The 15,975-nt window shown below is 43.5% G+C and overlaps 2 protein-coding genes across 2 annotated transcripts in view; one reads left to right on the top strand and one right to left on the bottom strand.

The window, feature by feature from the left end:
* Positions 1 to 15,975, top strand: part of LOC124774910 (adenylyl cyclase 78C-like) — a 723,787-nt gene that overhangs the window by 460,505 nt on the left and 247,307 nt on the right. The gene's annotated exons all lie outside the window — the stretch shown is intronic.
* LOC124774913 lies at positions 7,191 to 14,193 on the bottom strand. The gene is made up of 3 exons (XM_047249588.1): positions 14,093 to 14,193; positions 11,652 to 11,810; positions 7,191 to 8,803 (listed from the first exon to the last, which is right to left on the bottom strand). The coding sequence occupies exons 1-3, from the start codon at positions 14,139 to 14,141 to the stop codon at positions 8,463 to 8,465; spliced, it is 549 nt and encodes a 182-aa protein (XP_047105544.1). The 5' UTR covers positions 14,142 to 14,193; the 3' UTR covers positions 7,191 to 8,462.

Consider the following 15,975-nt stretch of genomic DNA (forward strand, 5'->3'; position numbering starts at 1 on the left):
ACATTTTCTGCTGCAACAATGCTGAATCATGGCGATATTTTAAAGTTTTCTGTGCAGTTTTTATTTATGTTAGAAACTGAAAGCTCATGAAGTCGAGATCGCACACGAATTCTTCTTTATTTGAATTGATTACTAGCTTCGGCTATCAATTTAGCCATTTTCAGATCTAAGATACAGAACAGGTTTTTTACATGTTAGCGACACACAACAGCTTACAGAACTGCACGTAATATTGTAGCACTATTCAGGAGTATAAGGGTGATTCTTATCAACGTTAAAAAACCTCCTAACTGTCGTAGATTTCGCTGAGAACGTAATTTAATATAAGACACTTGGGGTCGCAAATGTGAAATACCTCAAAAGTGTATGCCTAATGTTGACAATGTGACGTCACCCCTTGACATACCTCCCCACACGTGCATGATTGAGCCTATCTGTCTGACGCACCTGATCATTCCAATTCAAGTATTGCCGTCAGTGTGGCTCTGAACCCACATGGGCGACTTTGCGCCTGGGACTCAGGGATCGATATTTGCGTCTGGCAGGCAGTATTTTTTTGCATTGCGTTAGACAGTCATGTATTTACTTTGAGGTAAGACTTATTATGTTTTTTACCAGTCGCGCGGTCTCCGTTGGTTTATTATAAAGTGCAGTACAACTAAAACCTACCGCATTGCGTCACAAGTAAATGAGTATAATTTCGGAACTGCGTCGTTGCCTTTAAATGACCTACGTTTTCTTTACTAAATAATGTCTGTAAACAAAAAAAGAAGGGACAAAATGAAAGAAACATAAAATAATAACAGCTCTTACTAGGTTAAAGCGAGGGCCAGTAAATTCTACATTTACAATAAACCACATTTACAAAAGGTGTTCGAAATTTTCACCGTACGCTGGAATATATGTATTGCATCGCTCGATTATCCTTTCATGCCCAAGCCCGACTGCTGCACAAGCGGCAAAGTATGTCACCTGGTGGCGCCACATATTCGACATTCTCATCCATTTTGGGAGTATTCCCCGACATTTGCGGCAACATGTGTCTTATTTTAAATTACTTGTCTCAGCGTCATATACGTAGCTTCAGGCGTTTTTAAACGTTAATAAGAATCACCCTGTGATCATGAAATAATCTCTATGGCTTCACACATCGTTGAAAGCCGTAGGGGCACCAACAATAGTCAAGAGTGTTTTATGGTATGTATTCTGTAATTGTTTCGTGTATACAGGGTGGTCCATTGATCGTGACCGGGCCAAATATCTCACGAAATTAGCGTCAACCGAAAAAACTACAAAGAACGAAACTTGTCTAGCTTGAAGCGGGAAACCAGATGGCGCTATGGTCGGCCCGCTAGATGGTGCTGCCATAGGTCAAACGGATACCAACTGCGTTTTTTAAAACAGGAACCCCCATTTTTTATTACATATTCGTGTAGTACGTAAAGAAATATGAATGCTTAAGTTGGACCACTTTTTTCGCTTTGTGATAGATGGCGCTGTAATAGTCACAAACATATAGCTTACAATTTTAGACGAACAGTTGGTAACAGGTAGGTTTATTAAATTAAAATATAGAACGTAGGTTCGTTTGAACATTTTATTTCGGTTGTTCCAATGTGATACATGTACCTTTCTGAACTTATTTCTGAGAACGCATGCTGTTACAGCTTGATCATCTGTAAATACCACGTTAATGCAATAAATGCTCAAAATGATGTCCATCAACCTCAATGCATTTGGCAATGGGTGTAACGACATTCCTCTCAACAGCGAGTAGTTCGCCTTCCGTAATGTTCGCACATGCATTGACAATGCACTGACGCATGTTGTCAGGCGTTCTCGGTGGATCACGATAGCAAATAGCTTTCAACTTTCCCACAGAAAGAAATCCGGGGACGTCAGATCCGGTGAACGTGCAGGCCATGGAATGGTGTTTCGACGACCAATCCACCTGTCATGAAATATGCTATTCAATACCGCTTCAACCGCTCGCGAGCTATGTGTCGGACATCCATCATGTTGGCAGTACATCGCCATTCTGTCATGCAGTGAAACATCTTGTAGTAACATCGGTAGAACATTACGTAGGAAATCAGCATACATTGCACCATTTAGATTGCCATCGATAAAATGGGGGCCAGTTATACTTCCTCCCATAATGCCGCTGTGGTGTCACCGCCAGACACCATACTTGCTAGGTGGTAGCCTTTAAATCGGCCGCGGTCCGTTAGTATACGTCGGACCCGCGTGTTGCCACTATCAGTGATTGCAGAACGAGCGCCGCCACACGGCAGGTCTTGTCTAGACTCCCTAGCACTCGCCCCAGTTGTACAGCCGACTTTGCCAGCGATGGTTCGCTGTCTACATACGCTCTCATTTGCGGAGACGACAGTTTAGCATAGCCTTCAGCTACGTCATTTGCTACGACCTAGCAAGGCGCCATATTCAGTTTCTATTCTGAACAGGTAATATTGTGAATCATGTACCGTCAAGAGCGACGTTCATCATTAATGGATTAAAGTTAAGTATGAAACTAATTACGTCCGCTTTCTGAATTCTAATTCCTTGTCATATTCCAGACCTCACGTCAGTTTAGTTCTTCCCTCTTCACGCCAGCCTGCGTGAGCTAAACGCGTGCATGTCGGCCTCCTCTAGTAACACGGTGTTGGCTCTCCTGCCAACCCAACAGCCGCACCATACATTAACCCGCCAAGGTCGCTGATGTTCCACTTGTCGCAGCCACCGTAGATTTTCCGTTGCCCAATAGTGCCTATTATGCCGGTTTACCGTTACCGCTGTTGGTGAATGACGCTTCGTCGCTAAATAGAACGCGTGCAAAAAATCTGTCATCGTCCGGTCATTTCTCTTGTGTCCAGTGGCACTACTGTACACGACGTTCAAAGTCGTCGCCATGCAATTCCTGGTGGATAGAAATATGGTACGGGTGCAATCGATGGTGATGTAGCATTCTCAACACCGACGTTTTTAAGATACCAGATTCTCGCGCAATTTGTCTGCTACTGATGTGCGGATTAGCCGCGACAGCAGCTAAAACACCTACTTGGGCATCATCATTTGTTGCTGGTCGTGGTTAACGTTTCACATGTGGCTGAACACTTCCTGTTTCCTTAAATAACGTAACTATCCGGCGAACGGTCCGGACACTTGGATGATGTCGTCCAGAATACCGTGCAGCACACATAGCACACGCCCGTTGGGCATATTCATCACAATAGCCATACATCAATACGATATCGACCTTTTCCCCAATTGGTAAACGGTCCATTTTAATACGGGTAATGGATTACGAAGCAAATACCGTCCGCCCTGGCGGAATATTACGTGATACCACGTACTTGTACGTTTGTGACTATTATAGCGCCATCTATCACAAAGCGAAAAAAGTGTTTCAACTAAAACATTCAGATTTCTTTACGAATATGTAATAAAAACTGGGGTTCCTATTTTAAAAAATATAGTTGATATCCGTTTGCCCTATGGCAGCGGGCCAACCATAGCGCCTTCTGGTTTCCCCCTTCAATCTAGACGAGTTTCGTTCTTTGTAGTTTTTTCGTTTGATGCTTATTGCGTGAGATATTTGGCCCGGTCACTATCAAGGGACCACCCTGTATACTCTGCTGCAATATTAGGTGCAGTTTTGAAAGCTGATGCATGTATGTATCCTTAAATCTGAAGACTGGTAGATCGTTAGCCGAAAGTATTAATCAATTAAAATAAAGAAGAATTCATGTGCGGTCTTGACCTCATAAGTTTTCACTCCGTAACGTAAATAAAAAATTATAATGGATCGAGTATCTCCTAGTCGGCAATGTCAACAAACTTGTTTTTAGGCATATTCTTGTCACAGAGCCATTACCCAGTACCACGCAACGAAACTAGAGATGCAATTTCATGTGCCCCATCTGATGATGAACCTGAAGAGGCTGGGACACTTGTTCATATTTCAAAAAGTTACTGGGTGTAGCTTTCTGGATTTATATTCAATACACAGTCACTGGTATCAGCACATCAATACAGGTTAAGCTAAATTTAAATACTGAACATTTCTGTATGTGTAATGTCACCATATACATATATACATACATACAGGTATAAGGGACAGGGGCGCAAAATAACTTCTGTTGCAGAATGGGAATGCGACCAAAAAAGTTCGAGAATCCCTTATCTAAGGCCCCACGACAGCTGTGGAGAGCATGAACATTATTGTGGACCGTCTGCATCCCTTCATCCTTGATGTCTTCCCTCGCGGCGTTAGCATGTCCACAAGGGAACTGTTCGTATCATAAGGTAGAATCGTAATATGGTGGTTTAAGGAGTGTGATAGTGAACTCAGTTTCATGACTTTACTACCAAACTGGCTTTATCTTAACCTGATGGAACCCATTTGGGCCACTATCGGGTGCCAGCTCCGTGCCCATATACAACCGACCTGTGATTAAACGGAATTGAGTGACCTGAGCCTAGGCATCTGGTGCCACATACCTCCGAAAAGATATCAACGACTTGACGAATCCATGCCCCACAAAATTGCCACAATGTTTTCCAAAGATGGACCAAGGCGATAATCAGCAGATGGTCATAATGGTTTGACTCATATGTGTATGTGAAAGTCTGCGTCCTATCGTATTTGTTTGATTTGCTATGTATTTTATCACATTCTCACTTTAATGGGAAATACAGGGTGCATCAAAATGGACAGTACAATTTTAGAATTTTTTTTAATCCCACAGATCGATGAAGATGACCGAGATGGGATAGTTTACTATCAGCAAGACGGTGCACCACCACATTTCCTTGCTGAAGTTCGACGTTTTCTCCATAATCGCTTCCCAGGTCAGGTAATTGCCCAAGAAGGGCCATTCGCGTGGCCACCTCGCTTCCCAGACACCATTGGATTTCTTTCTCTGATGTTTCATTAAAGACCGTGTAATGTCCCCACAGAAAATACCCTCTACCCCGCACCAATTAATCATTTTCGATCAAACCATCCACAATCATTCACTTTGGAAAAGTTATCTGATCTCATTTTCTCGTAATATATGCGGCGACAGCACGACGACCCCAAAGTATTTTCTAGTGCGTTTATTCTTTGAAATAACAGAGATGCATATATGCATTCTCCATGGTTGTTAGAGTGGTAACTAGGACAGCTTCTGGAGTATCTGTTGAGGGATTGACTTGTTTCTGAGAGATACATATTCTGCTTTTCTTCTCGCTAAAGCGAGCCAATTAACATTTGTGCCGCTAGCGGTTTGTTGGAGGAGAAAGAGATTGTAAAAGGAAAATAACTAAGGCGTGGAATCACCGGAGATCTGGATATGTAATGGAGATGGATTTAATGCACAATTTCCTCTATAAATAAGGTTTGTGACTTTTTTGTTCTGGAGTGAATGAACGAATGAGTTTTTTCTGAATCATTTGATGATCACGTTGGCCCTGTAATTAGTGGGGAAGTTTCAGCTGTGTCGAAGAGAGCCTGCAATCACTGAGTCTGTGTTAAATCGTCCAAAAAGGCTTGGTACACATCTGGAATTCGCAATCTTTCGCAAAAAGAACAAATTGTCCAAGCGATTGATTCTCCCGACTGACTGCAGTGTTTAACAGTAATAATAAATGTAAAGATCTCTTACAGCAAGCCAGCCGCTGATTACCAAGACGAAGGACTCCACCAAAGATCCTATTTAGCTGATTTCACGTAATGAAATATTATATTAAAAACTGTACATAGATAAAGGAGAGAAAGAGAGAGAGAGCGAATGAAAATAGAGATAATACTAATAATCCTCCATTAGTCTAATTTTTCGCCTGTCTTATCACGGATCAGCCAAGAGGCCTTACTTTACTGTATAGATTTATGTGTGAAGGTGAAGGGATCTTAAAGGTAATAGACACACGTCTATACAGACAAGACATTACACAGAGACAGCGGCTAGCTGCATTCATCATATATTCTTAGATAAAGAGACGGCAATTTATTATTCGAACATTTAAAAATTGTTAAAACCGTGTGTATATTCCTCCCCCATCAAAAAATCTGACCGACTGGAAAATCGAATCTATGCTTCCGTTGAAAAAGGTACGGCCGATTTGCTGCAATGAGGTTGGAAGAATTGATTACCGATGGTATATTCGCCAGTTAAAAATGGTAGTCACATCGAACAAAAATGACACTTGACAGTTTTATGTGAAACTTGAGGTCGTTTGCTACAAAATGACACATCTACCGATTCTGTAAGTTACCTCAATAAATTTCTATATCAAAAAAATGGTTCAAATGGCTCTGAGCACTATGGGACTTAACTTCTGAGGTCATCAGTCCCCTGGAACTTAGAACTACTTAAACCTAACTAACCAAATGACATCACACACATCCATGCCCGAGTGAGGATTCGAACCTGCGACCGTAGCAATCGCGCGGTTCCAGACTGTAGCGCCTAGAACCGCTCGGCCACTCCGGCCTGCAAATTTCTATATCATTCCAAAATTGTAACGCCCTTTTTGACTCACATGTATAGACATCTGTTTTACAAGTTCTGAGTTTCTGTTGAGTGGGAGAAACTGCTCAGTTACGTATGAACCTTGGTACAGAGAACGAAATCCGTTTAATGGTGGATTATCTCTACTTAATACAAACACCAAACGATTCTTGATGTGAATTATACGGCCGGCCGGAGTGGCCGAGCGGTTCTAGGCGCTACAGTCTGGAACCGCGTGACCTCTACGGTCGCAGGTTCGCATCCTGCCTCGGGCATGGATGTGTGTGATGTCCTTAGGTTAGTTAGGTTCAAGTAGCTCTAAGTTTTAGGGGACTGATGACCTCAGATGTTAAGTCCCATAGTGCTCAGAGCCATTTTTTTTAATTATACGAATTAACTATGGAAGATCTAAGTCACACATTCTTCGCACCAAGAGTTTATCATACCAATAAACAGAATTCTTACAACAATTTATCGAGTGCTATCAACCATTATCCTTCAGTACAGTACGGCAGTTATCTTTCATAACAGTGACATTAATTTTGAAAACAGCAGTAAACTTCTAAAAAGATATACTCTTACTCTTCAAGTCCCAGAAACTCATACAAACATTAACGACACTTTTACATTGGCACCGTCTTGTATCCTTCGCTGGGAGAAGTGAATTTTGTGGAATATGTCAAAGACGTTTCATTGTTGTTACAATATAACTTTATTTGCTTCTCACAGAAATTTTCATACACGCATTAATCTCAATAAATGCTGGCAGATACACGCAAAATACACTTCATAAATTAACAGCTTTATTGTGCAATCATGGTATGAAAACAAGTACTAGAAAACTATTATATGAATCTCAAGTTTATTTGAAAGCCGTGGTTATTTTACGCATATAGCAATGACATGAGAGCTTAGTGTACCTTAGCAGGTACAAAAGTCAAGTATGTTTTGTCGATGAATAAGACGGCTTCCAGTAAAGGAAATGAATTATAACCGTTACACATACGCCTCTCAGTCTTCACTCATCGGTCACAGTTCGGTATACGAAGAAGGTGAGAGGTGCTATGGAAACGCACTTCAGATTCCAGCTGTGTCTACTTGTCACATCACCGCGCGTAGGAGTGTGGGAGAGAAATGTGGAATGTATGTATATTAAAACTCGAGACGAGTTGATGACTCAGGATGACAGTTAAGCAAAATATTGAATTGTATGCAGTGTTCACAGCATCTGTTTCAGATCGTCACTAATTGTTAATTTGTGCCACTTCTTTGTGGCAGTTACAGTTTTTTACTATCACGACGCTATTGTCAAAAAACACGTAACATACGGCAATAGTGGTAAGATCCAGACAACCCTACAAATACTCCTGTCCCGACCACGGCCAATCACCCCATCCCCATCCCCTTGCACACTTTAGCACGTAATGTCGAAAACTCATGATCCAGTCGACTTCGCCCATTTCTGGGCTAAATTAGTCGAACTGTAATGCTGTGTTTTGTAACATGTAATTTATTTTATAAGTGCTACATGTGTAGAACAGTTCTATTCCCGCAACTTGTGCTTCCACCTTTCCTGATTTTAATTTTTAAACTAATGTTTCTGATAGGAATTACAAATACATCTTAAGTTCTAAATGTACTGACTGCTCGAAAGTTTAAATTATGACACCGAAAATATATATATTAGCAAAAATTTTCCCATTCTTGTACAGGAATATTTTTAATTTTGCCCGTGTTCTTCTGTTTAATAGTTACGCGTAATTTCTGAAGCGTTTTCCGGTAACTGCTGCTTGAAGTACAATTTGGTTACCTGCTTCAATTATAAGAACACACTCGTATCGTGCCCGCTAAGAAGGAAACGAAACGGAAGAGACTTCGTCAATAAGGGACATTTAGCCGACACTGAAGCGGTATGAGGATGGAAAAAAATTGGAACCGAACACTGTTCACCGAACCAATGTAGTTCTAGGCATTGCTGAAAGTTAGTCCAATAGCTAAACCCTCTACGTCAGTGTAAGAACTCACAGGGGAATACGAGGAAAATGTACGCGTCATATACCAGGGGTACATTCCGGTCGTCTTGAAGTGGAAGCTGAGGATGTAGTTGTATCCCAGACTGGTGAGGTACTGTCTAACGTATAGCTCGCCTCCAGTCGTGATATTCATCACGGGTATGTGGAGCGTTTTACCCATGCTGACCGTCCCAGAGTATGAACCGTTGCCAACCAGGTAAGTCTCCGAACGGTCATACACCTCGTAGATGAGCAGTTCCACGTCCTCCACGTACGTTCCGTTCGCCTCTGGACCTGTCGGAAGGAAGAAAAGAATGTTTTTTTAAGTTAGCTCGGCAGTAATTTTCACCTGCAGTCTCGCCATCTTCAGAACGGACAATAACCACTATGACTTTACTACATGGATCGATACTGTGTCCATTTTTGTTATTGTTATCTGTGATCATTTATCCTAGAAGCAGAAACAGTTCTTTTTGCTGACTGTGCAGATATTATAATCGAAACTAATTGATAAATTTCAATACTTGAAATCCTAAATAAAATGTTCTTGGAAATTAGTAAGTATTATCTGAAAATGGACTGTTATCGAGCTTAGAAGCACAACATACGCACTTCCATGCGTATGAAGTCTGGCCAAAGCATTAGAAATAAGGCATGATGGTAAATCAGTAAATTAAAGAGAATATTCTAAGTTCTTAAGTGTTTACATTGATAAGCGAACAGCATTATCACAGTGGGAACTCTGGTCAGATCACCGAAGTTAAGCGCTATTGGGTTTGGCTAGTACTTGGAGGTGCATTCAGCCGTTGTTAACCAACTGAGGAACTAATTGAATCAGAAGTAACGGTTTAGGTCACGAAAACTGACAGCAGCTAGGAGAACGATGTTTGCCCAGATGCACATGCGCCTCCATATCCGCATCTAATGACGCCTATTTATGAGGACGACACGGTGGTCGGTCGGTCTCTTTGGGCCTTCCGAGGCCTATTCAGACCGAGATTTATACTGATAAGAACCAGAAATGGAAGCCATATGTTGCAGATCTTCTTAAATGTGTAAGCTCTGCAACTTTTGCCTAACAAACAATATCAAAGTTTGAAGCTGAATATATCATAGAATGACATTCATTTTCCAGGGCAAATAATCATTGAAAAAGAAAGTGTTTGTTTCGCACATGCATGTAATAAGGATAACATGTGTTGTCAACTCTAGCACTTCTAGTATACAGCTATGTAAACAATCAGACACATTAACAGAAGCACTAACAGAACCAACTCTCTTATTAAGTTTGTTGTAAAAATATAATCGCGTTATTTACTTTGTGTATGGAAATAAAAACTGAAGAGTGTCTCACATAAATGATTTGCATAATTATATGAAATATTTAATCTCCGCTCAAAAACAACATCTGCATTCGCAGTCATGAATGTAATACGTGAAACAGAAGTGATTTGCACTATCGTACACTTAGCCTTAGTGTAGCACAGAAGGAAATGATTCAGCCATCTTCTTTGACCACTTACTGAGTGGTATGAGTGGTAACACCGATTCCCGTCAGATCAACGAAGTTAAGCGCTGTCGGGCTGGGCTAATATTGCCGAGTGGTGTTGGCAAGCGGGGTGCACTCAGCCCTTGTGAGACAAACTAAGGAGCTACTTGATTGAGAGAAGTAGTGGCTCCGGGCTCGAAAACTGACATACGGCCGGGAGAGCGGTGTGCTGACCACATGCACCTCCATATCCGCATCCGGTGAAGCCTGTGTGCTGAGGATGACATGGCGGCCGGTCTGTACCGTTGAGCCTCCATGGCCTATTTGGGCAGAGTTCAGTTAAGGGGCTGTGGGCACTTGTTCATCTTCGATAGTATGAAAGAGATCTCTTTTATTGCAAGCTATTTGCTTTCCATATTTAGAGAGGAGGTAATGTGGACAAAACAAGTAAAAACTATCCAGTAAACATGGGCTCTAAAACGCATACCTTAAGAGCTATGAACACTTGTTCCTCTTCGAAACTGTGAAACACATCTATTCTATTGAACAAGTGTTCATGGCTCGTAAGGTAGACTTTGTAGAGCCCATGTTTACTTGACTTTCTTTCTTGTTTTGGTGAGTACTACCACCTCTCAAACTATTGGATCACTTCTTTAGCACCCTGTATAATGCAGGTGTGTGTGTGTGTGTGTGTGTGTGTGTGAGAGAGAGAGAGAGAGAGAGAGAGAGAGAGAGAGAGAGAGACTCAACAAAGTCAAGAATAAAGCACTGTGTCTGAAAAAAGGCAGCTTAAGACAATCATGCAGATGCTCAGCATATTGCCACACCTTTCACAGAGAAAGTGTATTACAATTATAAAACTGGCTTGTTCCACATCACAATGAGAGGTCGCAATTACTATCGAGGGCGTGGTATCATGTATCAATACCACCCCATGGGCGTCACAGTTGGCAACAGAATTGCAAGTTTCTGTCTGACCCTGGTGGATTCAGTGGTGTGCTCCCATTGAGCCACGCCCCCGGTGGCTCCAAATCACGAGCACTCTCTCCGGCTTGCGATATACGATGGACGGCAGCAACCGCCTGCCACTTGGAGCCTCATTGCTACGACACCGCCACTCGTGGTTGGTGCAGCGAGCCTCATGCTGTGGTATGAGCTGGACTCCGTTTCTTTCTGCATTATTTGTAATGGTGTGGGCTTTCACACCAAATCCAAACTTGCAGGCCATTTCCCTGATAGAGAGGGCACAAAATAACTTGGCCAGTACATGCACAGACGGAGTCTTAGATGGCGGGACAGCGGCAATGGTGCCGGCTCCGTTGTGACCAGCCACCCAGGGAGAGGGAAGATAGAGTTCAACAGCTGCAGTCTCCTCTCATGCGTATCAATAGTCCCTGACTGTTGTTGTTGTTGTTGTGGTCTTCAGTCCCTGACTAGAGCACCGAATAAGAAAATCAACGACTGAACAAGTGAGACAAAGCGCCCATCTCAGCAGGCGACGGCAACTAAGCCCACCCTTTCGGCTCAAAAACATCCAGCGCTGAGAATGCATTTCTGTGCAGGGGATAAGCTATTTTGAGCACGCACTACAGCATTATTCATTAGACAGATCGCAATAGAGTCCAAACAAGTGCTTTTGTGTCAGTAACGTACCTGAGGACCAAGTCATCTGAGTTGGGATGATGAAAGAGGTCACGTTGACTGGAGCATCGAAGTACCAAGATTCATTATGAGCACCAGCTGTGGTACTGTAGAGCAGGTCGAATACCAACGGGTCTCGGACCACCTTCTCGAACCTGGGATACAGGTTGCCTAAAATAGAAAAACAAAACACGTTACACACACCATTGCTGCAGCCGCTTGCCTCGATGTTGGTGGCATCAAATAACTCTTCATCCGTACCCCTTGGTAACTGTCGACGACAAAAGGATACGAGACGGGGATAAAACTCGAACCTGAAGAACCTGTTCATTTCCCATGATATGCCTGTAGCAGAGGGTTTTGTTAAACGCCTGTTACAGGACGCACTGCAAGTGCTCAAGTGTTGCCCCATTTATTCACACATTCCTTCAAATTCCTTTTCACTTATTTATTCACTTAGCTAACTTATTGACACAATTAAAATGTATGTCAGACCTGGACATGGAAATGGAAACTTTACTTACGTGTATTGCTCTTACCGACTGAGCTATCCACGCACGACTCACGACCCGCCATCGGAGCTTTACTTGTAGCAGTACCCCCACTCCTCTCCCCTCCTCCTCCCCCCCCCCCTATTTTTCAAAAATCCACATTTTCGCTGTTATTAAACTTCGTGGCGTATTAAAATTGCGTGCCTAACCGGTATTTGAATCCGGAACCTTGTCTTCAGCGGCCAGCGGGCAGTAACAGCATACACTTCGCTGCAGGGTGGAAATATTATTCAGGAGATATTTATTTAGTATATGCAAGGAGCAAAATGACCATGACATACTTAGCCGTTGTTACGCTGACCGCCATATTTGTAGGTTACACCGGCGCTTTAAAGTTGTTTCAAAGGTTTAGACTAGATGATAGGATATGTCTTAAGATGTCAGAGAACAATTTCCCTACAGAGGCAAAAGTAGTAGGGGATATCTCGCACGGGCTCTATTGGACATAGTGAGAACTCTACTGTCCGGCTGTCTTCTCTGAGGATACGCTTCGTAATGGAACAGCGCTACCTCTTGCCAATAGACCGCTCTTATATGAACTGGATGACAGCCATTTATGCATTTGAAAAAGTGTGCAGTCTTGGCAACCTTTACAGTTTATACATGTGTGTTTGCTATTCACTGTGGGGTGTGGTACCTGGAACTAGCTATTGTCGTAACATTGGAATGTCTGCACTTGTGTACACGTCGTATCGGGAAGACCGCTGGTCTATGTTTATTATGATTATCTGCTGCTTTCATTGCCCTCTTCTACCCCCTTTGTACCTATAGTAGTCAAGCACTCTAGGTACGGGAGTGGTCTGAAAAGTCTACGACTGAACAAAAAAATAAGACATTATTACTTCAATTTATTTTTACTTTCCAATATAATCTCCTTGTAAGTTTTTTATACTTTCCCCATCAATGCTACCATCTCTTTAACCTGTACAAATAATAGTTACTATCTTTCTCTGTAAAATAGTTGTTTACAAAGGCTATGGCTTCTTCATTCAACAAAAATTTTTGTCTCCAAGCTCAACTTTTAGCCAAGGGAACAAAGAAAAGATCTGGTCAAAAATGAGGGTGGTCAAGCAGCAAGCAGCTGAAACCGCAGTTCGTGGATTTCCGCCATGGCAACCGCTGAGGTGTGAGACGACGCAGAATGAACAGTCGTGGTACCAAGTATACCTTGAGCTTCCTCATCCTCAAATTTTCAGTCAGTGGGTGACAAACACGTTGTTTAGTGAACCAGAATGAAAATTTTTACTCTGCAGCGTAGTGTGCGCTGATATGAAACTCGTGTAACTCAGATGGTAGAGCACTTGCCCGCGAAAGGCAAAGGTCCCGAGTTCGAGTCTCGGTCCGGCACACAGTTTTGATCAGCCAGGAAGCTTCAGGTTATTTACTTATGCTCAAAGACTCTGTTATCTATTTCACGCTAATTCGCCGGTTCTCTAGCAACATTTGGTGAACTTGAATAATGTTATCGTCAGTCGCTGAGGTTTATGACCGTCCCGAACGTTCATCGTCACCCAAGTTTAAATTCAGCTGCCCTAAATTTCACGATGGTAAATGGTGGTACAGAGTCCCCGTAAACAGCAACCAATTACTGTTTAATTTGCGTAGGCATACTGCCTTTCATAAACAAACATCTACTGACAGCTCGATCCACGAATTTGTCCATTTTCACAAAAACGCGCGCATCGAGCCATTAAACCGAGGGTCAAACAACAAATGGCCGTCCAGAATAGCTGAAATTTGGATGAATGCCTTAATAGGTAAGCGCGTACTAATTCCTCATCTTTTGTTGACAAGTGCTGCCATCCTCATGATGGGGTCGGAAACTTTTCAGACTACCCTCGCATAGAATTTCCACTGCGATAGAAGAAAAGTAGCTGACACCTTTACGCTCACGTATCTTACCAGAGCACGCAGCCACCAGCAAGAAGGCAGCGATCGAGTGGCGGAGCATGGCGTCTTCGAGGCGCAGTGTCAACCACAGTCCGTCTCCCGGCCGACGTTTATATGAGTCCCCCAGGTGCTGTTTGCAGCGCCTGCGTGCCTCACGGCATCCGCCACCGCCAGAGCTCCCAACAACAGAGGACGTCGTCTTCTTCCGCTGCTCTGTTCGCCGTGTTTGCACAGGGCTCATTCAGCCAACAGCCATTGTCCACAGACGCTGTGCGAGAGTTGGCACATACCACGCACCTGGGCTCATACAGTGGCGGAGGGGAGAGAGGAAACGGTGGCATGTCAGATAACTAAGATTAGCGACTCAGTAACTTCTCATGAACACGCTCTCGTGAATCACATGTAGATGTCAGTAAAACAACAGGCACAGGTCCAAGGGGGGAAGAGATGGGGGGAGGGGGCATGGAGTCATGACACCCCTCCCCAAACTACACTACTGGCCATTAAAATTGCTACACCAAGAAGAAAAGCAGATGATAAACTGGTATTCATTGGACAAACATATTATACTAGAACTGACATGTGATTGTATTTTCACGCAATTTGGGTGCATAGATCCTACCGTAATAACGGCCTTGATACGCCTGGGCATTGCACCAAACAGAGCTTGGATGACGGGTACAGGTCCAGCTGCCCATGCAGCTTCAACACGATACCACAGTTCATCTAGAGTAGTGACTTGCGTATTGTGACGAGCCAGTTGCTCGGCCACCATTGACCAGACGTTTTCAATTGGTGAGAGATCTGGAGAATGTGCTAGCCAGGGCAGCAGTCGAACATTTTCTGTATCCAGAAAGGCCCGTACAGGACCTCCAACATGTGGTCGTGCATTATCCTGCTGAAATGTAGGGTTCCGCAGGGATCGAATAAAGTTTAGAGGCACGGGTCGTAACACATCTGAAATGTAACGCCCACTGTTCAAAATGGTTCAAATGGCTCTGAGCACTATGGGATTTAACATCTTAGGTCATCAGGCCCCTAGAACTTAGAACTACTTAAACCTAACTAACCTAAGGACATCACACACATCCATGCCCGAGGCAGGATTCGAACCTGCGACCGTAGCAGTCCCACGGTTCCAGACTGCAGCGCCTAGAACCGCGCGGCAACCGCGGCCGGCTGCCCACTGTTCAAAGTGCCGTCAATGCGAACAAGAGGTGACCGAGACGTGTAACCAGTGACACTCCATACCATCACTCCGGGTGATACGCCAGTGTGGCAATGACGAATACACGCTTCCAGTGTGCGTTCACCGCGATGTCGCCAAACACGGATGCGACCATCATGATGCTTTAAACAGAACCTGGATTCATTCGAAAAAATTACTTTTTGCCATTCGTGCACCCAGGTTCGTCGTTGAGTACACCATCGCAGGCGCTCCTGTCTGTGATGCAGCGTCAAGGATAACCGCAGCCATGGTCTCTGAGTTGATAGGCCATGTTGCTGCAAACGTCGTCGAATTGTTCGTGCAGATGGTTGTTGTCATGTAAACGTCCCCATCTGTTAACTCAGGGATCGAGACGTGGCTGCACGATCCGTTACAGCCATTCGAATAAGGTGCCTGTCATCTCGACTACTAGTGATACGAGGCCTTTGGGATCCAGCATGGCGTTCCGTATTACACTCCTGAACCCACCGATTCCATATTCTGCTAACAGTCATTGGATCTCGACCAACGCGAGCAGCAATGTCGTGATACGATAAACCGCAATCGCGATAGGCTACAATCCGACTTTTATCAAAGTCGGAAACGTGATGGTACGCATTTCTGGTCTTTACACGAGGCACCACAACAACGTTTCACCAGGCAACGCCGGTCAACTGATGTTTGTGCA

The sequence above is a fragment of the Schistocerca piceifrons genome, chromosome 2 (genome assembly GCF_021461385.2).
Source record: "Schistocerca piceifrons isolate TAMUIC-IGC-003096 chromosome 2, iqSchPice1.1, whole genome shotgun sequence".
NCBI lineage: Eukaryota > Metazoa > Arthropoda > Insecta > Orthoptera > Acrididae > Schistocerca > Schistocerca piceifrons.